The sequence below is a fragment of the Mya arenaria genome, chromosome 8 (genome assembly GCF_026914265.1).
Source record: "Mya arenaria isolate MELC-2E11 chromosome 8, ASM2691426v1".
NCBI classification, from domain to species: Eukaryota; Metazoa; Mollusca; class Bivalvia; order Myida; family Myidae; genus Mya; species Mya arenaria.
The window spans coordinates 51818666-51843900 of record NC_069129.1 but is presented as its reverse complement, the minus strand read 5'-3'; the positions used below and the strand labels follow the sequence as shown (position 1 = coordinate 51843900).

Below are 25235 nucleotides of genomic sequence, written 5' to 3'. Positions count from 1 at the left end.
AGGATTCATGAAACAAAGAAAATAAATTTTGTGCATCGTTTTCCAATGTGTAAACACACAATGGGCATCTGAACGTCGATTATGGTCTGAGCCAAAAGAACAACAGTTTTTAAAATCCGCATTCTGAAAATAAGAAAATTTAAGCTTAAAAACGCATTAATGAAGTTTATATAGTAATATCAATCGTAACTACTCGGCAATATCCGGCCTCGAAAATAGTAGTAAGGATATACTAAAATGTGATTAGGCCGCTGGCGATTTACACCATATTCAATCCGCGTAAAGAAGGCCCATTGTACTGTAATAAACAACAAGGAATTGGATTGCGTTTATACATAATATGTGCTTGTTTTTAGAGTAAGTAATTGTTATGAAATAAAATAAATATTTAGATGTTCATTTATACCTGAAGCAGACAACTTCAACTCGAAAAATCCTGAGCGCACAGAAACTATACACGACAGTTAAAGAAATGAGCATAGTCAATGGCATGTATACAATAATACATCGGATTTTTCTCAATCCAGTTAGGATTACCCTACGAAATGTATGTTTTAAGTTAAAGTTCTCTATTTTCTCAGCTTTCCTAAAAAAACAACAATATTACTTTTTAAAGAAAACATTGCTTGCATTGTGTAGTTGTTGGTTTGTGGTGGTTGTGTTGTTTGAGCTAGCCGCCCTGTTAGATTTATCAGATGATTGCAATACATGCCTTTGTTTCAGCATCATAGTGTTCAGGCTGCACACTGAGCATTTTAGGTGATCCCAGCAAAACATGCAAGAATATTCATGGAGGAATAATTCGGCTTAAACCAGAACATGATGCGTTATTATACAAATTTTGAAAACAGCTCAATCGTACAGCTTTTTCCCATTTTTCAAAAGAACTAGCTAGGAAATCAGAGTTGGAGGCCTTTTGGTAGCATTGCGCCCTTGATATGAACAATAAAATTGAAGTTTAAATGTCTGCCATTCATACGTACAGCAAATATGTCAGCATTATTCAAATTGCCTGCACCACTATTAGCTTGGCGACAAGTTCTAACCCATTACCACCGGACCATTAGTATGACGCTTTATTAGTTAGAGAGCAACAATCTTGCCAGTATCGCAGCTGATTGTTACGGACACACACTACAATATTGATGAACACATATATTTAACTAAATATGTCACTCTCAGTGAAGAGGTATGTTTTAACACGGAAATATAAACCATATGTCTGTGGATTAAGACATTTTATAATAAATTATCAAGTTTATATGTATAGTATAAAACATATGTCTGTTGTTTAAGACATATAATATAAGTAATAAAAAATAATGATTCTTATAAATTAACAGTTAAGAACTAAAGAATGTCTACCATATAAACAATCTATGTACAGTCAGATTCAGACTTATTTGTATTTAAATGAAATTCAATGAATCTTTTGTGTTGATAATTTGGCCAATGAACACTGGATAAATTTTATTTTTTTCCTATCTCAGCATCTGTCAAATGGTGGTTAAAGTTATCCCATCATCTTTTTATTTTTGTCTAACATATCGCTTTTTAAACCATATACAAGTTAATTTTCTAATTAATATTTAATTAATCTGCAAGAGCATAGTTTTGCTTTCCGGTTGATTTTCTTTATAATGTAAAAAAATTCTACTAAGGACACTTTGACTTTTTTGGATTTGTCTTGTTTTTTTCCTGCCTGATAGATAGGTTTCGAAAGTGGAACCTGGCGCTTAGTAAAGAGTCAAATTGATGTTGCCTTATGGAAAAGAGCAACTTAAATATTCAGCTAAATGGATTCAATATGAATATCAATATTCATTCAACGATGCGTAAATGTTTTCGTGATGTTATAGACAACATATTGTTTAGCACTTACATATATATTATGGAATGCCGTTAGGGCCATCGCCTGTGAATGTGTCAATCTGAAACACGACAGTATGATGATGAAAACACGACACTACGATGATGAAAACGCAACAGAATGATGACAAAAACAAGACAGTATGTTGATAAAAACGCTACAGCAGAAGAATGAAAACACGACAGTAAAATAATGAAAACGCGACAGTAAGATACTACGATGATGAAAACGCAAAATCACGATACTACGATGGTGAAAATGCGACAATACGATGGTGATATCACGATAGTTTATCGCATTATCGTCATCGTAATGTCCTATTATCGCGTTTTCGTTATCTTACTGTCGCGCTTTCGTCACCGTACTGTCGCTTTTTTATCTTCGTAGTTTCGTGTTTTAATCATTGTATTATCGAGTATCGCGTTTTAGATCAACACTTTCACAGGCAATGGCGATGGCCCTAACGGCATTCCGTACTTACACTACGTTTATATCATTTTCGAAACGTTAATAGAATAATGGCTTTGCTTTTGAGCATTTTGCTTTGCGAACACTCACTGGTGAAAAACACTGATTTACTTTATTGAACTAAATAAGTTCATTTTATAAGTAATACCAGAGAAACGATTTATTTTCCAAAGAGGATTTGTTTTCGTCGAATAACATCAAATAACAAACACTGTGAAAACTACTTTTTCTGTACACGGTTTGAAGCTTTCTTATACATCGATTTGCATTTTATATATCTAGCTAGATGTTTTCTCGTTATATTTACCGATATAACAAAGTCAATATAGTCGTTTTTATTCATATACGTGAACTGCGTTCATAAAAAGTCTCCACTGAACGGCAGTTTTTTTTTCTGGCAATATATAATAATAAAAAATGAAAACTTCAGGGGCAAACTAAGTAGACAAACACTTACATGAGATCCAGTTTAAAGGAGTATTAAAGAATGCATAAATCAAAGAATACCTTTATCATAAGAGCAGCGAAAATATTCTGTAAAATAGATCACAAGACCATGCGTATATGTGCATTGAATATATCATTGTAGGGACGAAGTTATTTATTAATGCTTGTTTTGTATGTTTTAACTTTTGTTCATACAGTGTGAGACTGGGTGCTTTAAATCTGGTTAACCTAATTAGTTCACTGCCCGTTCCATGGCCGTTCCCAACGTTAAGTGTTCAACTTACGTTAAGCATTCGCAGTATATGTGTGTGCGTGCCTGGTTGCCCCCAATGATTGTCCCTTGTGCATTTACAACTTAAAAAACAGTACATTTTAAGTTGTTGTTATGCTTCTCCTTGTTTAAATATAAAATGAGACAAGGCAGGATAGTATTCATCGGGGAAGGGGGATATTTTGATAACCTTTCCATTCTTGAACAGTGGCGTTGAAATAACACTCTGATTTAATTATTTACCCTTGTTATACGCATATTGCAGCTGCAGTCTTGTAGCATTGATTAACTGAATTGAATAGTATTCCTTGCATATGCGATGTAATTATCACGTTTATAGAACTTCAAGTCATTTACGCCTCTCACATTAATTCTACTTTCAGCATCAATAATATATGTTTTCCCGCGTTATCCTCTTTGCAACGGAACTGCCTGTTTTTTTCAAGACAAGTTCTTTTTATGAAACAAATGAATGTGACAAGAGGGACAAAAAATATTATAATATTATAAGTATTTGTTACTTGCATGGGTTTCATTACGTGTCATTTAATCCGTCCTTGCGATATCTAAGAAGGAAATTTGCCTTCGGGCTAAAATACTGGTGTAAAGTTAAACGGGTACAGGTCGTGTATGTTAACTATTTCCGTTTTAATGTATACGAAAAAGAACAAAAAAGAGCCTTATGAATCTATTTATCGACCAGACATCGTGAATTGACTTTTAAATTTCTGTCAAATCAGTCATTAACTGTTGATCATTAAATACAACCATAATCAAAATTCATTTAGAAAATACAAACACGAATATAAACAACAATACATGAATATAATAAATTGAACAACAACAGCATACAATGCAAATATGCGCACAAAAAGAAATAAGATCAAGCGTCCTTAACAGACGTTTATCGTTAGACTAAAACATTGGGGGTAAGAAGATACTATCACTATTCGCTTTTGTTGAAATTTCTTACTTTGTCCGTTAACCAAGACTGCAACTGACTCGGATCATACGCGTAAGGTCCAAACGCTTTAAATATAATTTTCCCATCTTCAATAACAAACAGAGCCTCAGGCAGCGAGGAGTAGGCCTTTTGAGCATTGTCTTCCATCGTGTCCACAAAAAGGGGGCTTCTTAAACCCGAATCAGAAAGAAGCTTAGCCGCTTCTATGCGGTCGTCAATCGTCTCATGTTGGGAGATTTCATATTTGTTTCCTATCAAATTCCACCCATCTGAAGCATGCGCTTCTCTGATGTATACAGTAACAAAGTCTATTTCGTGGGCAAAATCGTCTACAAGTTGATTAAACTGAGCCAATTTCGCCATAAACGGGGGTCAGGTGCAACTTCCAAAGTTCACAACCAGCAGTCGTCCAGATCGGCGGAAGTCCAATATATTATGTAGCTTTTTGTCCAACGAAACAACTTTCGCGTTTGGAGCGGTCATGCCGACTGAAATGTTACACTTTTGACGTTGGTAAACAACTCTTAGACATTGCAGGAATGTTTTATATGATACATTAGTCTTATATGTCTTGTTCAGTGCTGTTTTCGCGAGGCGTTTCGGTTTCCACTTCTCCGGTAATCGTTTGCATACTGGAATTATGAGAGTGTCCATGGAAGCTAACAATAAAAATCTTGCCGTTCCTATAAGAAGTGTCAAGATCAGGATCTTAATTTGTCGTAATATCCAAAACATTTCTGCAGTGAAACGACTTGAACATATAAAATATAATATTGATTAATATGCCGAAACCATCCTATGATAATTCCATAAAATCACCTCTATCTGAATACTTTTCAGTAAAATATAACACTCTTACCATTTGCCTTTATAAAATACCCATTGTAAACGAGTGTTCTATTTGCAATCGTATACCTATTCAAACGATAAACGATACGGTTAAAAGGTAGGACGCGGTACAATATTTAACTATAGACGATGACTGCGCTTAAACTAAACTATGTCGTGTGTGTATGATTTACAAATCTTAAACGGTATCGTGACTTCGTTTTCTAGTTTGATTGCTCTAGTTTTGGGAGAGGACGGTAGATCATAGGCCAATTTGAAATATAGTTGGTGGTTATCTCTTCAGTGAGTGTCAAGTCAATTTCTTACAGAAACTCGTTAAATTTCTGTGTTTCGTACGGCGTACCATTGCAGTTCAAATATGCTCTACTCCAATTTGTTGCTTTTTACTCTCTTTCCATTTATCCAAGATCGTAACTTACATGGATCATATGCAAATGGTCCAAGCGCTTTGAAGGCTATTTTCCCTTTCTCGAGAACAAACAAGGATTCAGGAAACGAAGAAAATGCAATTTGTGCATCGTTGTCCATTGTGTCGACATACAATGGACATCTTATTGTGTCGACATACAATGGACATCTTTACCCAGAGTCAGAGAGAAGTTTAGCAGCTTTTATACGGTCTTGGATAGTTTCATGCTGTCGTATATAATGTTTGTTTCCTATCAAATTCCAGCCGTTTAAAGGATGTGCTTCTTTTATGTATATAGTTACAAAGTCAATTTCGTGGGCAAAATCGTCTACAAGCTGGTTAAACTGGGCCAATTTCGCCATAAACGGTGGTCACGTGCAGCTTCCAAAATTAACAACCAGAAGTCGATCAGGATTTTGAAAATCTAATAAATTGTGAACTTGCTTTTCATTGGAGACAATTTTCGGGTTGGGTGCAACCTTGCCAACTCTGATCCTGCACGTCAGTCTTTGATAAACGACTTCCAGACACACCAAGTACGTTTTAAATGTCGGACTTTCCTTGTATGTCTTATTTAATATTTCTTTATGAAAACGTTCCGGTAGCCATTTCCTCGGTAATCGTTTACATACTGTAACAATCAGGATGTCCAATAGCGATATCACCACGAAACTTACTGTTCCAATCAGTACTGTGCGCACCCACAAATTTAGCCTCCGAATACCGCACATTTTAGCTAAAACAAATGCAAAGTCTAAATAGGAAACGAAATAAAATACGCTCGTACATGTATATGAAATCGCTATCTCTGAAACAGACGGGCTCGAGCGCAATACCTCGCAAATCAAGTGTCCGTATTTGATACGAAGTTTAGGTCAAGTCCTAAACTGCTTACATGAATGAAATGAGATTAGCTTTATATTGTGTTTTTTTTAACATCGATTGCAAAGAAAACTAGTCTAACTTATGCCAAGTCACTCTAGCTATTATGGTGTTGCGCGTGTGTGTGGTTTTGTGTTAAGGGGGAAACCGGAGAACTCGGAGAAAACCCACTAGGTACCAATTTCACCTGCACCCATGCCGGGTATAGACGCATAAGTGAGAAGCGAGTGCAACCAAATGCACTTACCGGCCGTAACATCATTGAACATATACAAATTTAGATGCTATACAATGCTTTATAAAATAGTACATGTACATACCCTCGGTCTAGATTATTCCCATTTGTCGTACATGATAATCAACATGCTAAACTTTTCATTTATAAGGGTAGGTCACGTTTATCTCTAGGTTTGCATTCCTTTATCTTGACATTAACCTCGGCCCAAATGTGATGTATTTACAATCGACTGTTTGTAATTATCAAATGAAAATAACTCTTTGATATATTTACAAATTGCAATGTATGATCACCGTAATATTAATAATTACACAATGTATGTAAGATGGACGGTTTAAAAGACAATTATACAAACATAATTATATACGTTAAATCAGCATAGATTAAATTACTTCTGACAAACAACAAGTATCGTTCCATCTTATTCATAAATTAAACCATAACGTTTTTGACTTAATAACCGCTAAATTGGATCAAATCTGAAATTTTGCAATAATATAGAAGAAATACACTTAGCTAGTGGCACTAGAGACTATATGCCATGTTTTTTTTCCAAGTAGCTTAGAGGTAATGTTACAAACATTTGAACACAAAAAATGCCGTACTACATCATGTCTTTTTTTTTCAAAACAAACAGAGAAATAATTGCTTCATTTCAATATGCATGCATCTAATCTAGACCAAAATATATATTTAAGTAGTGTTCTCTTTTTTGTTCCAATTTTTGACTCTTCTAACTTTAAACTTTTTCAACATTCTTAACTCTTTTCATTGGCGCAAGTCAGGAACCCTGCCTTGCGTGTTCGCTATCTAAATAAAATGACTGTAGCAGGTGTAAAGAGGTAGACTAGGTACACCACAAGTTTAAACTAGCACTCTTGCCCATCTTTTGTTTAGATTAAGTCAAGATATGGCATTGGGACGATTAACAAGGTCTTTATTTTCAATGTCTCATTTTCTTATATGACCTACAGATACTCGATCTTGACAATTATTATGTACATATATTTACGCCTCAAATGAACTGCCTTTCGTTAATTGCGAATAATTTCCGATGAAGGTAACGTTTTCGGAAACGTTCCGATCGCGATCCTCGCATATGAATATAAATAATTTATATTGTTATTGTTAGTGTCAGAGGGCAACACAACTCTTATATCACCGTGATATTTATGATATGTTTAATATATTGTTGTCATTAGCGTTTAATTCTACTTTGAAAGTGATTTTTCGGCGTTATTTTGACGTAATATGATAAACTGTTTCCGGGTACAGTCGGGTAGTTCTTATTACAGAATGGGTGAGAAGGATCTTTATACAAGATCGTCTTTCATTGACCGGATATGACCTAGATTTAATAGGGACACAGGTTCTGACCAAGTTTCATAACTATAATATATGTGTAGTCTGTTCGGAATGCCAATCATATACTCCTAAAAATTTCAATGTAAATGGATCAAAACTGTGTGCCTACACACAGTGTCACCAAGTTTCACTATCATATATCATAATTATTACTTAAGTTACGGTATGATCAAGAAATAAATCTGCTGTATTTTAACATAAAAGGTGTATAATTCTGGAGCTAATGATGCAATTTAACCACAACTGACGCCAAAGTAATGCTTATATCACACTTTCACGGTTACTCAAATAATATCGAATAATACAATTTTGCAATTTTTTCTCATAACCGCATGAATTTAGGTGCAACATATATAATCACACCCGTTTTGAGCTTATGCATGGTCTGAAAATGTCTCTTTCATATAATGTTGATACGGATACACTACCGTGCTATGCTTGATAAATGACATAATCAATTTTCGTTGACAAGTTTTCCCGAAGGTACTGGCGATTGATGTCTTGAAATATCTATAAGTATGCATTACTTTAAGAATTCGTTAAAAATATATACATCTAATAATCATTGTTGTTTGTAACAAACCGAAAAAGCTAAGAATACTATGAAGTGTCATTCCCATAGGTAAGCATATTTAAGTATGAATCATAGGCTTTATTTGCAAAACAATTGATAAATTTAAATTCCTTGCTCGGATTAGATGCATTGCTTTACTTGTTTGTTTTAAGACAGGTTACTGCTGGAGAAAAGTATTAGTACCTACTAAAAAGTATGACGGTAAAGTTGAAAAGTAGTTGGCAGTCGAGGTTTCGAATTTCCATCTAGATACTTTTTGGTAGTTGGTTATTCAAGTATTTAAACACCTACTAGTTCCGAGTTTGGGACCGAATGATCAACTACTAATTTAATTTGGTGTTGATGTTGGTATTAAGCTACTCTTCACTAAAAACACTGGTTTATTTGAGTATGTTTTCTGCATCCGCCAGTTGGTTATTCGCAGATATTTTCCCAATTTGTTGAAAGACTCTTTGTTTTCATCACTTATCTTACTTATTCCAAAATCTCTTCTTTTCGCCAGAGGTCTTCTAATAATGATCAAATGAGTTATCGGAGTCATTTCGAATGGAATGCAATGAAATTAAGGTAATTCGTGTATTACTGAACTAAAATTTAATTGTTTCCTTTTAATTTAAAGATAAATTTTGCTTTCACCCATAATATTATTTTCGTGGAAATAACATTTTTTCGGAAGTTTGGTTTTTCAAATAATTTTTATTTTCGCCAAGAAATACCTCAACATTGTTTTCTTATTGTGGTACGAAAAATGACATCATACATCTAACTTAATATGAGAACATGATATGTTTGTTTGATGTTTGTATTTCATATAATTATCAAGGCCTGTAGGTAAAGCAGCTATTCAATTACCCATACCGTACATATTAGACATAGGATAAGAGAAAGGACGCATTTTATATCACATTTACCTACCAAGTGGCAAATCAATGTAAACAGCCACAATACAAAGTAAGGGAGGGAGAGCAAATCTTTGATATCATATGTTTTTAATAAGTATCAATACTATTAAAATGAAACTTTTTACACTCTATTTAATTGTATATCACCTATAAGAGTGCGATTCAATGTTTGGCAAAATATCTGTATTATTCGGTAGTTATTTTGTATTATCCGGTATAAAAACTCACTCGCACGTGCAATTAGTTTTTTTAGGAAAAAACTTGAACAACACTTCACAACGTAAGCGTTTATTTAAAGTAATATAAATGTACAAGCATAAAATACCCGGTATAACAGGTACCATATATTTAACAAAATACTACATAAGCCATGGTTTGTTACACAAATACATGAAGCAAATACATGTACACAATAAGCAATAAAAATTACGGAATAAAATACACAATGTATAATAACACACAAACACTTAATCATTTTTTTTTTTACAAAATTCAGATCCTCAGGTAACTTTGTAGTTTCGGTCACTTTTCAAGTTGTTGAAATGGCTTTGCAAGAATATGTTTCAAAATTGTTTTATTGCCTCAGGCCACTGTTAGATTATTATTTCAATATTGCAGTAAATCAAGTGATTGTGTCACCAGCGGATTTCACGATCATACTTTTAACATAATGGTTAAATTCAAGAGGCCAAGAAGTCCTTATATTACTCGCCAAAGTTTCATACAGCTTTGAATTTGAACAAAGACTAAAAACATCTTCGTTTAAGTTCTATAAAGTTTGGGAAGTGAATATGGCTCTCAGTGACCTATTTATTGACCCATAAGACTCTTAACGGACATCATCAAAGAACTTTATTCCACACAGATTAAAAAAATCTCAACATTCTGACCAAGTTTCATTAGCTTCGAACAAAAATATCGCCGTTAGAAGTTTTCTGAAATTCTAGTTGTTATAGAAATGCACATTTTGGCCAAATTTCATAAAGAAAAAAAGGTGATAGAGTGTTTCAAGTCAAAAGTCGATGGCAGTTGACAGAGGATAAAAAAGAACAATCTTAATAGCTTACCATGAAACATCGCATGTGCTTATACAATATAAACACAAACAAACAATCCACTACACTTCTACTGTTTAAAACAGCATCAATATTGACATTTACCTATTGTTTTCCCACGGATCATACGCAAATGACATAATTTTGCACATACGATATAGTTACATGGTCATAAATACACAAAATATTGCACGAAAAACAGTTATTTTTTTACAAATAAAGCACTATTTTATCGTCGTGAGCACCTTCAAAATGAGTATAATGATGATGGAGGCAATTACATTTAAAATTAGTCAACAAATAAGAAATTCATCAAAAGAATAATATTCGAAAGAAATCAAAACAACTGAAAGGATAAAAGGGGGTTTAAATTGAGACTGAAAATATTCGAACATCCAGAGAATGTATGAAAACGCAATGCGCATGTCTGAAACATTCTGAAGAGTTCACAATGCATGTTTTTGTCACACAACAATAGATTAAACTATTTATAATCACATTTTTTATTATTATTATCATCATTATTATTATCATTGGATTATATACAAAATTATTTTTATTTCATGAAAACTTAAACCATAAGAAGAGAAAGAGTGAAAAGTGATCATAAACACATTATTCACTTCCTTCTCTCGAAAATGTTGCGTAAAACAGTGAGACATGATCCACTTCAATGCAAACTAGGCTATAAGTCCAAACTTAATTCAAAATAGGTTTTAGTACTCTCCAAAAGACTGAAATATAAGACTCAAGACTTAAAGCATTTTTAAATAAATACGCCAAAAAGACATCATAACATTTATTATAACCAACGGGCGCAAAAAAAACTCAAGTTTTCTGTGAGCCAAAAAAACAAGATTTTGAGTAAGACTTATAGTCATTGTGATTGCGAACATATATACCAATTTTACCAATATTACAGAAGGTATAAACAAACAATATCAAAGCTTAAAGAAAACATGTCGATTTTTTTCTTAAAATACTTACAATCATAAAAAGGTTAATTATGCAACATCCATGACAATTCACTAACCAATGATAGTTATTCTTGTCAAAACGTTTCTCGGGCATTGGGTTTAAAACAGTAACTACTAAAATGCCACACATAGACTGGTTTTGTTATAAAATTATTTATTAACTTAAATTATAATTAACTTGTAAACAGTCACTAAAAACACAGAATACCTGAGTATTACAATGTAGAAAATAAATAGAAATAAGTAACAAACAAATACCCTGCGAACACTTAATTATATCCAATGAAACATAAATCACAAACACCAATTTTAATTATTCATTTAAAGAATTGACAAGAAATATACAACTCATGTTAAATTTGCATGTTTCAGACCTCTAGTCACCTCTATCCTCGTATAATGTTGTGTAGTTATTCATATATAGCCAATGCACAGTTATGGTAATTTATCATTTAACACTAGGATGATTTAAGATTAAAACCATAGTAATAAAATCATACATATCGATGAATGTATAATAATATTATTAATGGTGCTAGTATAATTGTCATTTGAACCATAATGATGATAAATATTTCAACCTCATAACTTCTTTCCCTTACGTACAAGGGCAATGATATTTATCAATCAATGTCTTTGCACAATTAAAGTACCAGTTTAATTACTCGCGCACAACATTTTGAACAAATGCATTAGCTACATTTTTACATTATTCCTATAAAATTAGCTTATATGAAGCGAATGACATTTTGTAAATTAATAAACCTTATATATATAATTATTCCCGGAATGATAAAAATATCGTACGTTATGTTGACACACACTTTAATCCAATTTTAATTTTGTGAATCTAATCATAGCCTCAGGTGACCTGTATAAGAACAGCAACTTAGAGAATAGCTGCTCCTCTAGGCGATATTCCCTGCACTCTCGCGCCAAATAGAGGTTCAAACACAAGCTAAGAATGTGGTCGACACACGGTAACTCATCGAACATGATTCTAAACGAGCTGTCACTGAAGAAGAACCTCACAAACCGTCCAATCACAAGAACCAGCGACACATACAAACCTATGATACTGCAACAAAAACAGAAGCAACAGTAAATAAATAAAGTAAAGGAAATAAAATAAAAAATGCAACAAGGAAATTGTATGAATATTTTACTAATATGTCCTTTGAATTTGTTCTCCCCCCTTTTAATAATTTGGACAGGGATGCCAACGCCTGTCATTTTCTCAGTTGATAAACGCCCACAAGAATTACACCATTGAAAACGCCAGAAAGTCTTTAACAAATACCTTGACTTCTATTCTTTGAAAAACTTGTTAAAAAAATAAAATGAAAAAAAATATATGCACGTTATCATCACTATCATCACTATCTAAAAATAAATTATTTCATAAAATGGAGCACCTTTATAGCACTGCAAAAACTTTTGAATGGTATTTGAAGGAACTGTGAAGACGTTTGTTGCAAACAGTGAAACAGTTGGTAACATAATTCATAAAATATAATGTTCTAAAATAATCTGACCACGATTAAGACTACAGTAACACTAATAAAACATTTGAAATTATACGGACAATGGTAGGGTGTTTCTCAAAAAGTTATACAACCGAATTTAAACTGCAATCAACCTATAAAATCTACAGAGTATATATATATTTCAAATCACAACATTTACAATTATATCGCTTATTTCTCTAAATGGCAAGAATGTCTTTCTATATGAGTTTTGTTGAATGTAATTTAATGATAACTAAAGTAATTGTCACTAATTACAAGACAATGTTAACATACAAAATGTACACAATAATGTACAATAAGTACCACTATACAAATTACTGAGAATATAATTATATTCGGTACATATTTACAATGAAGAATCATGATTTTATGACACTACTAAGTTTGGGGTGAGATTCCTAACAAGCACAAAAAACGTGCCAATTATGAAAAAGCATACAAAAAAACATGCCATTTGCAAACAGGAAAAAACAGCATAAAGAATAATGCAAATGTTCTCATTACATATCCAGCAAATAATTAAAAGTGCTGTTTTAAAAACAAGAAAATGTCTGGTATACTATATCAATATGGTAGTTTAACACTTATGACACTTATCATTGTACACGCTTTAAATCAAATTTGATTTACAAAACTATACAAACACGTTTGTATGTAAACATCTTTTATAACCATTGAACATCCTTGATTTTAAAATCTGCCTAATTATTTAAATAGAAAAACGTTCGAGTTTTTCTACCAACTGCGACTTTGTAAATCATAAATGTCTTTATGAATACATTCTCTACAATATTTGTTATTCTACATGAAAGTCTACATATTTTTCTTCATTTCTATAATCTGCGAATTCCGAAGCCGGGTCCACTTGACTCTGGTTTCTGCAGATCTGTACACGAACAGCAACTTGGCGTACATGTCCTCCTCCAGGCGCCACTCGTTCATCTCGCGAACCAAGTAGAGGTCAAGACACAGTCGAAGGATGTTGTCTACGTTGGGAAGCTCACGGAATGATATTGTGGCCGCCATTCCTGTTGTCGAGAGTCGCAGCATTCGGCCAATCAGCAGGATGAACGTAACGTACAGGCCGATGATGCTGTCAATCAAAGGTTTGTTATCTATATTTGCTTAAAATGTACATAAGTTCAATAATTACCTAACAATTATGTTTAAACATTTGTAACCTACTGCTTATCCATCCTAATACATTCAATTCAGCAAAAATGCAATGATAATTACAGGGATAAGCCCAATAGTGAAATTGACAATGTCTCGAAGGATGGTGTGTAAAAAATGGGTCACGTTTTTCATTCAGTTAATTAAACATTAAAACCAATATTCATTTTATTGTCAAGACAATGCAAACACAGAAATCAATGAAACAGATAAACACAACATCATAAATTTTATAAAGGGGATATGGAAGAAACAGTTTTTGGATAAGGATCGATTGCTTTCAGAATCGTGTTGAAGTTGGTACTAAAGAACTTGATTGGTACATGTATACAGAAGTTCTTATTTTACTCTTATTTAATGCGATTATTTGTCCTCTAATGAATTGTAAATGTTATAATTTATGTGCATATTTTATGGAAACATTCATAAAAGGTTTCTCTTTTTAAATTTATGAGTTTGATCATTAATTTTAGTTAAAACTAATGTATTTTATTTGATTTTTGACAGCTTATAATAGGCATAAATCAACCCCGAGTCTTTGCAGAAACTAAGTACATACATTTCCTACGGTGTCCTTTAAGAGGTCCCTGGTAGTGCAACTAGTGAGCTTATGGTCTATCAGTGGATCCCATTACGACTAGATCACTTTTACTTCTCATTATAATTAAGTTTTAAATGATTAAAAAATTAACCAGCGAAGTAAAAACTGCTATAATATGAACTTTATTACAAATGGAAATATATTGAAGGAATAAAGTTTGTTCATGTGATTAAAAATAATTATAATATTATTTTCTTTGTATAACACCAAATGCTTTGTATAAGTAAAATAATGCAAAACTTCATGGTGACTGAGTGGCAATGCTTTGTTTTGCTTTGAAATTGGTTGTGTGTAAATCTATTAATTGGTCGAGCACATCGTTCCAATACAAATAAGTCAACGTCGCATGTAGAAAAATAAGAAAACCATCTAGATAGTGTATGTGTCATGCACCGTATTAAATACATGGAAGACATGGAAAAAGTAATTTAAGATTTCTTAGGTGATATCTCAAGAGCTCAACGGAAATTGCAATCATTTTTTTTTGAAAACATTGAGTTAACACAAACCAAAACTGTCTTTCAAGCCAACAAAACTTTGAGAGGATAATCATGTTATTTCTGCTGAGTTATTGGTGTTAATTAACACACCATTGCAGATTTCCTAGGCAACACTAAAGGAACAGTGGAGGCTAATTTTGAAAATATTAAAATGTTCCTGAAACATCTCAACAAATTGGAAGAATGCCAACCTTGCGTGGGATATAGTCTCTGACTGAGCTAAAACAACTCGGAAATAAATCAAGACATCAAAGCTGGAGCAAACAAAGTGAAAGGCATATCAGATGACACCTAAATTGAATTCCAAGGGTCTACATTTGATTAATTTATTTAACACCATTATTGGATAAGAAACAATTATTCCTCAAAATGTACAACAATGGTAGAGAAATCAAAGCCTTAAAAGAACAAGCATGACTCTTTGATAAGCAGAAAATAAAATATGTGTTCTTCCACGCCAACCTTTAAACCCCTCATAGAAACAATATAAATCACCTGATATCAGCAAAATGAAGTTTAGGGTATCTAAATACCGGCAGTAACCATCTCCTAGTTCAAAACCTACTATATAAGCTTGCTATATACTAAATCTAATAACTGCACATCATTCCTAACAAAAATTATTGAGCCAAAACTGTTTCCCAATTTTCTGTTATGTCCTTGACCCTAATTTAAACCTCAAATGCAATCCCAAGCGTATGACTTTACATAGTTTCGTCTCAGTACTACATTCTAAACTTGAGCAAGAACTGTTTTCTGTTCAACTGTTAATGAAAATGAAAGAGAGTCACAAAGAGTGTTTTGATGTAAACTGAAACATCTCACAAGAGTGGACGTTTCTGAAATGGACTCATGTCGAACACGGTCATAACTGGCTGGGTAAGGAAAGTTTAGTAAGAAAACAACTGGGGCAACCAAAGCATTCTAGCTGATACTCTACTTGAAAGTCCTGTGAAAAAGGCTGCATATCATTATTGAACACCAAGTACGAATAAAAAAAACAATTATTTATCCTGATGGAAAGCAAAAGTACAGAAATCAAAGCCTACAAGTCACATGATATAAGGTATGTCTTCCTTTTGAAATGTTTTTAAACAAGAGTGCTGCAAAAATATATTTAACTCATACATATGGACTTCATTCAATTAGAAATAAGAGTAATGTAAAATGCAGTGCCGAGATTCTGAATAAACATAAATAATTGAGCCTAACATTATACCAGAATCTGGTGTCAAGTATCTTAAATATTTATATATTTATTCATTGTTTTAGTTTGTAATAAAAACCTGTTCGGTGTGAAACTATTGGTCACTATTGTGTTGTTGTTTAATTTCTAGAAGGTGTTGTAATTTTATATCAAAGGCCTTAATTAATTCACATTGTAGGTCAGTATGATATAAATAGTGACATAATTTGTGTATTTCAAGCCATCTAGAAACAAAGCATCCATAATTAGGGAAAAGCCAAGCAAAATATAGTCAGTGTACTTAACAAGCTGATAATGCTGAATTTGTGCAAGTAAATACAATTGAAAAATACACTGTGCTTTTACAAGATACAAAATTATTGGATTATTATATGTATACACATGTTCCATTCAAATATATCTGGAGTAAAAACTAAAAAAGCGAATTGTTAAACAGAATTGTTATAATGATATTGGAAAACAATGTAAAACCGTCACAAATACATTCTATTCGATTCAAACAAAAAACAGAATTCATTTGAAGCTGCTGAGTTTAATAAATTACTACAAATTGAATAAATGCCATTTCGAATTCATGCATAAACAATCATGTAAGCTGTGTACAACAATATCTTACATGCGAAAAAAATAAAACCAACAAAGTTAGATATGCACTCTTACTTCCAAATAAGATTAACCAGAAATTAATACATTTCTTTTAGCATTTACCAATCATTTAATATATTTGTGATTACAGCTAGTAAATACAAGGTTAATAATTTCCATAAATGCATTATTTAGTAAGTAGTTTAAAGTGTATCAATAAAAATTTATGTATTGATTATTAATAAGAGTGTCACCTTAAAAAATAAAATAAAAAATAATAATAGTGAATAATAAATAGAGTTAACTTAAACATTGACTAATAACAACCTATGATTGGATAATAAGATAAGGAAATAAGCATGTGCTCGTTAAAAAATAATAGATGAAGCAAAATTTTCAGACCATAGAAAAAATTACAATACATTTATTATGTTGTATTCATAGTTTAATCATCCATTTCAGCGCTTGACTTCATGAAATTATAGCTTTACATTTGAAGGAGAAACATATAGGGAAATTTACTCTTACAAAGGCATGTTTATATGCAATAAAGTTAAGGCATAACTCTTTTAAATGGTAACCAAATAAATCTAAAATACAAAATAACACTGTCTTAGTATTTCTATTTATTATGTATCCTTGGGTTAACGTTGGATGTTTAGACTCATATTATTTGTCATCATGCTCAGTTAAATTCAATTTGTGGGTAACATTTTTGTCTTGCAGGCAAACTGCTTCCGTAACTTCAAAGTTTGTCGGCAAACGTGTAAACCAAAATGACTTTGATGACATAATGTGATTTAAATGGATTTCCAAGTTTCTAGTCTTTTTAAATGATAGAAGCACAGCATGATTTTCTTATCCTATCCAACAATTATACATGTATATCAGTCTTTAGAAGTACAATTAAAACTACATAAAACTTAAAATAAAACAGAATTATAGAAAGAAAATGGTAAGCACCAATGGAATAAGTTGAAATCAGAATTTGTTCACAGTCCTTTATGGCCTGTTAAGCTAATTACAAAAAAAAAAACATCGGGAATATACTTGTACTTATAAAATGGTTAGTAAGAAGTAAAAGCTTATATTTGTTATAATACACCGAAATACTAGTACATATTGAGTACAAGGTGCTATAAAACAAAAATTATTGTGAAAATGTTAACCAAATATGCGCACCAAATATGTGCAATGAACAAAGCTTAAAACATGCTTAACATGAATTAACACAAGTACAAATGAAAGACCGCCATGCACTGATATTTGTGTTCGACATATTCATTCATCAAAATTCATTAGGGGTCAGTCATTGAAACAACTGGGTTTTTTTCTCCTGCAGATTTTATTATAAATTTTACATAATATACCACCTTGTATTCTTGTGAGTCGTGATATATTGTTTTTCTCCATATTTATGTTAGCAAACTTCCCAATCTTACCGAGAATTTTCCATTTTATGATAATTTTCAAGATTTTAACAGGTTTTTAAACACATTCTATTGGTCATCAAAATGATATGTATAAATTTATTATTTAGACCCTTTCCTTGTTTTGATTTTATATTTTGATCTTAAAAAATTGCTTAAGTTTATAAAAAAATATATCAAAAGTTGAAAGTTTTCACTGTTTTATAAATACGGACCCAGATAATCTATATCTACACATAATGAACTTTGTTGAGTGTATGTATAAGCCAATGGATATGGTAGTTATAGTCCAGCTGGATTGCCTCAGTGCACAAATTCACCATTCTTAAATGAGATTTACAGGACATTTGGCCCAAACATTAACACATTGAAACACATGTAATGGAATAAATGTGTGCACCAATTTGTGTCAAGTTGAACTATAACCTTTTTTAAAAGTATACAAAATAAACAAAAACTGAACAGAGGTATCAAATAAAACAAACAATACACTACAAATAAAGTACCATCTAAAATAATTGGCATCATGCTGTTAAAGATACATAACAGTCATCGATGCAAGTACTACAGATGCAATATGCATGTTTGCTTGCAACTACTACATATGTTGTATGTATGTATGCTTGCAACTAAAACTTATGCAATATGCATGTATGCTTGCAACTACTACAAATTCAATATGCATGTATGCTTGCAACTACTAAATATGCAATATGCATGTATTCTTGCAACTACTAAATATGCAATATGCATGTATGCTTGCAACTACTAAATATGCAATATGCATGTATGCTTGCAACTAAGTCAGGTGCAATACACATGTATGCTTGCAACTAAAACAGATGTAATATGCATGTATGCTTGCAACTACTGCAGATACAATACACATTTATGCTTGCAACTACTACCAATTCAATATGCATGTATGCTTGCAACTACTGCAGATACAATACACATTAATGCTTGCAACTATTAAAGTTGCAATATGCATTTATGCCATGGTTGATTCTGTGATTTTAAATAGTTTTAACTATTTTATCTGAGTATTTCAATAAATATTATTTGCTGCAATGATGTTTTTTCAATGTTTGTTTTTGCATTCACAAATGCATAACGCTTGATAATTAGATACTTATAGAAATTATGGTGAAGAAATTGAATAAACGCATTTTAATTATTACTAAGTGAGACCGTTTTGTCGATGTGTAAATTAATGTATGACCCATGATGACATTTTTTTTAATCTCCATTACAAGGTCTCAGTCGAGACAAAGGTCATTCTACATTACTGCAGAAAAACGTGCCTAATTTGTTCAAATTTAATTGAAGTAGTCAAAACACAAAATGAATGTCGAACTCATCACCTCATATAATATTATCATAATAAAAAAAAATGTGAATGCATGTGCGTATGTGTGTTGTTGTTGCTGCTGCGGCCTTTTTGTTGTTGTTGTAATTGTTGTATTAAGTCGATTCATTAAGATACTTACGGAGCCAGGTATGGTTGATTTAATACAATGTAGTTCATAGTGTGACCTATGTATGTTCTTGACAAATTTCATTGAATGCAAATGAAATAAAATTTAACAGCCACAAAATTTACACATTAAAAAATAAAATATAAAGTATAACACCTAACTCACCCATATCCTGTGATTAGGGAGAATCCGGCTGGGGCAACTCTATCGTTGAATGTTAGGAAATTAATGTAGTTATTAGTATTCTTATCCACAGTGATCTCCCACCAGGAGGCGTTAGACTCCGTCCCATTTGTACTGTTCAGCAGAATCCTTATATTTGTGTACGATGTTGTCGCTGAAATATTACAAAATTGATACTCCGACATAAGTTAATAAAATATTCTTAGATCATAAAAACAATTGTGTGGTTAGGTTGACATCTTGTCCAAAAACTGGTAGGGTAGGCAGGAGTTTTGTTTTTATTTGTTGTTTTTTAATACTAAGGCTTTTTTGTAAGTTATCATTAGTAATAAAGATTTTTAAACTATATATTTAAACACATGCACACACTATTAAAAATAGTAGGGTCTGCACCATTTTGTAGGTTAAGTGTCCGGTAACTCGACCCAGAAGTATTTTTTAGGCCTTATAATGATAAAATGACATATTATTCAGAGTATGTTAAATTTAAAAATAAAATGAAAGAGGTCCCGCTTTATGAAATGTTGATGCATAATGTCAATTTCAGCAGCAGATGCTCTACGACATGTGGAAGAGTGAAAGAGAAAGAAATTTATGAAGTATACCCTTTGTGGTCAAAAAGTTATCTTACTAGGACAGCAAAATGTTTTTTGAAGAACAACATTAAAGTAACTAAGTAAGGTTTTGTTTGAAAAAGTAATCTGGATGAATTTCACAAAAAATAATCGCTGTCTTAAAACCAGTACTGCCCTTCCAAAAATGAACTGGTCAGGAGTAAAACACTACCAATCAAACAAAAACAATCCATAGCTACATTTTTTTGGTCGTATAAAGAAACAGGAAAGGAAATAACAAATTGATACGGACACCACACATGAGAAAGCAAATAAACTGTCAGAAAAAATCTAGAGCAGAGGCCATCTGCTATTTGTCTGGTGATATTTCCTTCCTAATTCAAACAAATGTTGACAGTCGGAGTCCTAAGCATGCGCAATGATAATATGATCATACAATTTAATGGCAAAACAATCCTAATACAGAAAAGCCCATATACTGGTGTTAAGTAATAAGGTTTTATCCGCTTCTTTATCTAAATTTATTTAGAACCTTTTCACCTTCACCACTTCACCAAGAAACCTAGGGGCAATTTTTTATCTATTAGGAGAGGTTTTCAACAGAAGTTCTCCCTAAGGTACAATTTTTTTCTAGGATTAGATGAAATTGCCCACTGTTTAGCTTTTTACTTTTAAGAAGGAGAACTTCAAAAGTTTAGAATATGTAGCTTGTAATGTCTATTCTCATGTATATTCGATATACACACCATAGGGATTTATGGAAGGTTAACCTTTTCTTACTATACAATTTAAAACAAAAGATGAAAAGCAATCACAATAAAATACAGCAACAAGAGGTATTCAATTTCCACCGAGGAATTTGCCAATTATGATTTCATATTTATAACTAGCTGCAGGACTTCATGAAATAATATTTGCAAAAATCCACAGAAGCCAAATATACGCTCCAGTATCAAAACGAAGTAGCAAATACCCTAATTGTACGATGGTCAATAAATGAAGGAATGACTTAAACTGCACTCTCACAAATTTACCATTTTTACAACTTTTTTTTTTGTTTGTCTTGGAAAGGGCAATTTTTTTGGGTAAATCAATGATATAAGATTGCTGACAAAAGATCAGATAGTAGATTTTCATATTTCTGTTAGAAAATTAATGTTTTATGGCTTAAACCGTTACTAACGGTTTAAGAAAACTGCATAAAACATCCATTTTTGAACTTAAATATAAAAACCTGCGATCTAAGGTTTTGTCAGCAGTCTTGTATAACTGGTTTCCATGGATTTTCGCAAAAAATGGTTCGTTCCAAGACACAAAATAAAAATATTGTCAAAACGTTCAATCTGTGAGAGTGCAGCTTTAATAGTATCTATACATTTATCTCCGAAATCTGAAGAGTACCCAAGATCCATCCTACTTTGTTTTATAACCTTAAAGGTGATGTAGTGTAAAAGGCTTTGTATGTATTTATTAATCACAAGAAATTGTATAGTTAACTAGTATGAAATACTATTCTGCTCTGTTCTGTTCTATATCATATGCTGCCCAACATCCACATGACTGTATAACTTACACGGTCCAAGTATGGCTGTTGCAGCCATTGCTTGCTTGGACCCCAGTCTTATATCCTCAGGATAAACGTTCGCTATCTCCCTAGAAATTCAATGTAAGACATGTCAAACAAGTTACATTACAAAATCTTTAATGCTCATTTCAAGTTACAGAATTATTTTGCAAATGTATGACAAAAATGTGATGAGAACACAGTTGCTATATAAATTCTTATAATTACATATAGTAACTACTTATAATTACAATTTGTGATAGTTTCTTATAGAAGACTTTCATTTTTAAATTTTAATGTTAGATCCATTTCACTGTTATCAGATATCATACATGTATGTCTTAAGAGGCACAAAAATGGAATGCAATGAAATAATATTTATGCATTATTATGTTTCACTCAGAAGACAAGTGATTTTAATGATCAAGACAAAAAAGCATACATGGCCAAGAATTCCAAAGTTAAAAAGCGTCCAAATATCACGTTGTTGTTTTTAAACAAATAATATACTTTTTTGTTTTCTTTATCATTGAAGTCAAATAAGTTAAAAACAATAATGCATAAACAAATATTTCTTTTGCATCAATCTATATTCACAGAGCCTCTTTATAAAACCTACACAGGGGCTGACGTATTTCCGACCAGCATTGCGGCTGTATTCAGCTTCTCTGTCTTGCTTAGAGACTTCCGATACTGCTGGTTTAGTGTCTCCCCAGCCTGGTCATGGGGTGCCCTGGGGATAACAAAAAAAGAATTGCAATATCTACTTACTAGTGTCTTTCACCATGTCTTTAACCAAACTGACCCCCTACTTTCTACCCTGGGAGACAGAGGGGACAGGCAATGTATGAATGTATGTATTGTTTAGACCTTGCAGGCAAAGGTATAACTTGTGAAAGGGCAAGCATTAATTTCCAAATGGGTCCTTTGTTTTGGCTGAAGAGACAGCACATGGAAGAGACATAGGTGGGATGCCAGAAAGTCCACATGTGTGATACCCTCGCTCTTTTCCAAGAGAACCCTTGGTTCTATTATATGATAGGTGTAAAGCACTGATATACAGGAAACATCTTTCCTGGGTTAAACCAGTACTGTGTTAACCACTTTTCCAAGCACTGTGAGTGAGACCCCGCTGGGAATCAAACCTAAAACCTCAAACCACTAGGCCACAGAGTGAAATGATATCTCAAAAACAGTTTTTTATTCAATATCCAGGGTCTAATCATTTACATTTTAAGTCTGAAATGTATGCTTCTGACAATTAAAATTGACTGAAATTAACACTTTCTATGATAGAATGCACTTTTAAAAGTGTCAAAACATAAAACATAATATTGATGCTATGCGGTTTTATGAGTTGAGACTGAGATTTGACTTCAGTATTTTCCTTATATTGAGACCTGGTGAGTGAACTCATAACATCTTAGGGCAAAGAGCTGGTCATTTTACCACTTGACCACTCTCGCCCTTTTATGAAATTTAAAATAAGCTCCCACAATCCTACCTTGTAAATGAGACAATAAAATCCATAGTTATGGGTGTAGAGTCGTTCTGTAAGTCTTTAATAAGGCGCGAAAAACTTGGCGGGCTAATGGTCCACACTGACGTGGATTTACCATCCAGTTGAATCAAGGAAATGTCCTCCGGCTTGTAGTTGTTAAGGAACATGGTTGCTGACTGCAGGGAAAATGCAAATTACAATGCCATTATACTAATTTGCAAGTATTTACAGTAATTTTAGAATATTTTAGCATATTCCTATTTGAGCCCAAAATATGTACTGCTGCTTTACATCAAATTGAATAAGGGTATCATAATACTTTGATTCAAGCATCATTGTATACTTATTGTTTACATCTAAGTTAAAAGCGGATAATTCGTCACCTAAGTGCAAGAACGCAATATCTGCTTCTATGTCTATATGCAGTTATTGAGTTATTGCACTAAGGTGACGAATTGTTTGTTTTAGTTTATTATAGATATCATTAGATTTCACTCGGTGAGCACCAAAAGATGGCTACTTCTAGTTGAATATTTTCTTTTGGTGTTCATGACTTGTAACAATGATTTTTCATTTTATAATATGCTTTAAAGGGATACAAAAATACAGATTTATTTTTATGCCAATGTTTCATCATTTTGGAAATTACATCTTGAAATTGTTAGCTAGCCCTTTGCTTGCAAAAGAATATCAAATTAATATTTTCACTGTTAGAAATATCTTTTTTATTTCACTGATGAAAACCTTGTAACCTTAGCTAGTGCAACCCTGATTGTACTTACCACATCCTTGTCGTAGTCATTCTTCAGGCTCAGATACTGGCCCTCATTGTACTGTTGAATATTTTGTTGCTGTCCCATAATCTCAAACAGGGGCTGAAATATTGAAATACAAGGTGAACAGGGATGATTGAAGGATTTGATCTAATATAAGGCAAAATCCTCCAGGGTTAGATCTGTGATGTATATACCATCCCCCATGATCTTAAAGCGACAGTCCGCAAAAGTAACCGTATTTCAAAAGTTTTTAATAAGTTCCACATTGTTTCAGACCGACTGAACCGCAATTATTTTTTAAAAAATCGCTTTAATAACTTAGATTTAACAAATTGAAAATTGCCGAAAGTTGCTATTTTTAGACGGCAAAAGAGAAAGTAGGTCTACGGTTTTTCCGACTACTCTTGGGGGCGATACTATTTCCCGGTCCCGGTCTCCTCCGGTCCCGGTCTCCTCCGGTCTCTGTTTTATAGTAGCTATCGGGCGTGATCAAAAAGGTGTTAATGACCGCGGGGGGTAATAGGATTACAAAAGATTACAGTTGATTAAAACATTAGATATTTGATGATAATTATGTCACTATTTATTTCAAATTTTATATCAATAAAACATAAAATACATTTAGGCAAAGATAAAAACATGAAATATGCACATGTACTGAAATTAATGTCATGAATAACAAACACATTGAGTGTGTGTTTTTTTCATATTAAATTCAGTTATAAGTATACTATTGATAATAGTAATACAAAAAATAACAATGCTTGACTACATGTAAATCAGATATGAGTCGGATATGCAAACATGGAATTTTTCAATTGTAATCATTTATGCTTAAAAAAATTTATGTCGGGGGGGGGGG

General features: G+C 32.5%; 1 protein-coding gene and 1 pseudogene across 3 annotated transcripts in view; both read right to left on the bottom strand.

The window, feature by feature from the left end:
* Window positions 1-3731: 3731 nt before the first annotated feature.
* LOC128245024 (type I iodothyronine deiodinase-like) lies at window positions 3732-4907 on the bottom strand (annotated as a pseudogene).
* A 7601-nt stretch (window positions 4908-12508) lies between these two features.
* LOC128244938 (piezo-type mechanosensitive ion channel component 1-like) overlaps window positions 12509-25235 on the bottom strand; it is a 99215-nt gene continuing 86488 nt past the window's right edge. For all 3 annotated transcript variants that reach the window (XM_052963095.1, XM_052963096.1, XM_052963097.1), the window contains 6 exons: window positions 24380-24472; window positions 23601-23773; window positions 22716-22829; window positions 22106-22185; window positions 19940-20111; window positions 12509-13893 (listed from right to left, as the gene is read on the bottom strand). In XM_052963095.1, the coding sequence (XP_052819055.1) occupies window positions 13614-13893; window positions 19940-20111; window positions 22106-22185; window positions 22716-22829; window positions 23601-23773; window positions 24380-24472 (912 nt within the window). In that variant the 3' untranslated portion in view covers window positions 12509-13613. The remainder of the gene's footprint in view (window positions 13894-19939; window positions 20112-22105; window positions 22186-22715; window positions 22830-23600; window positions 23774-24379; window positions 24473-25235) is intronic.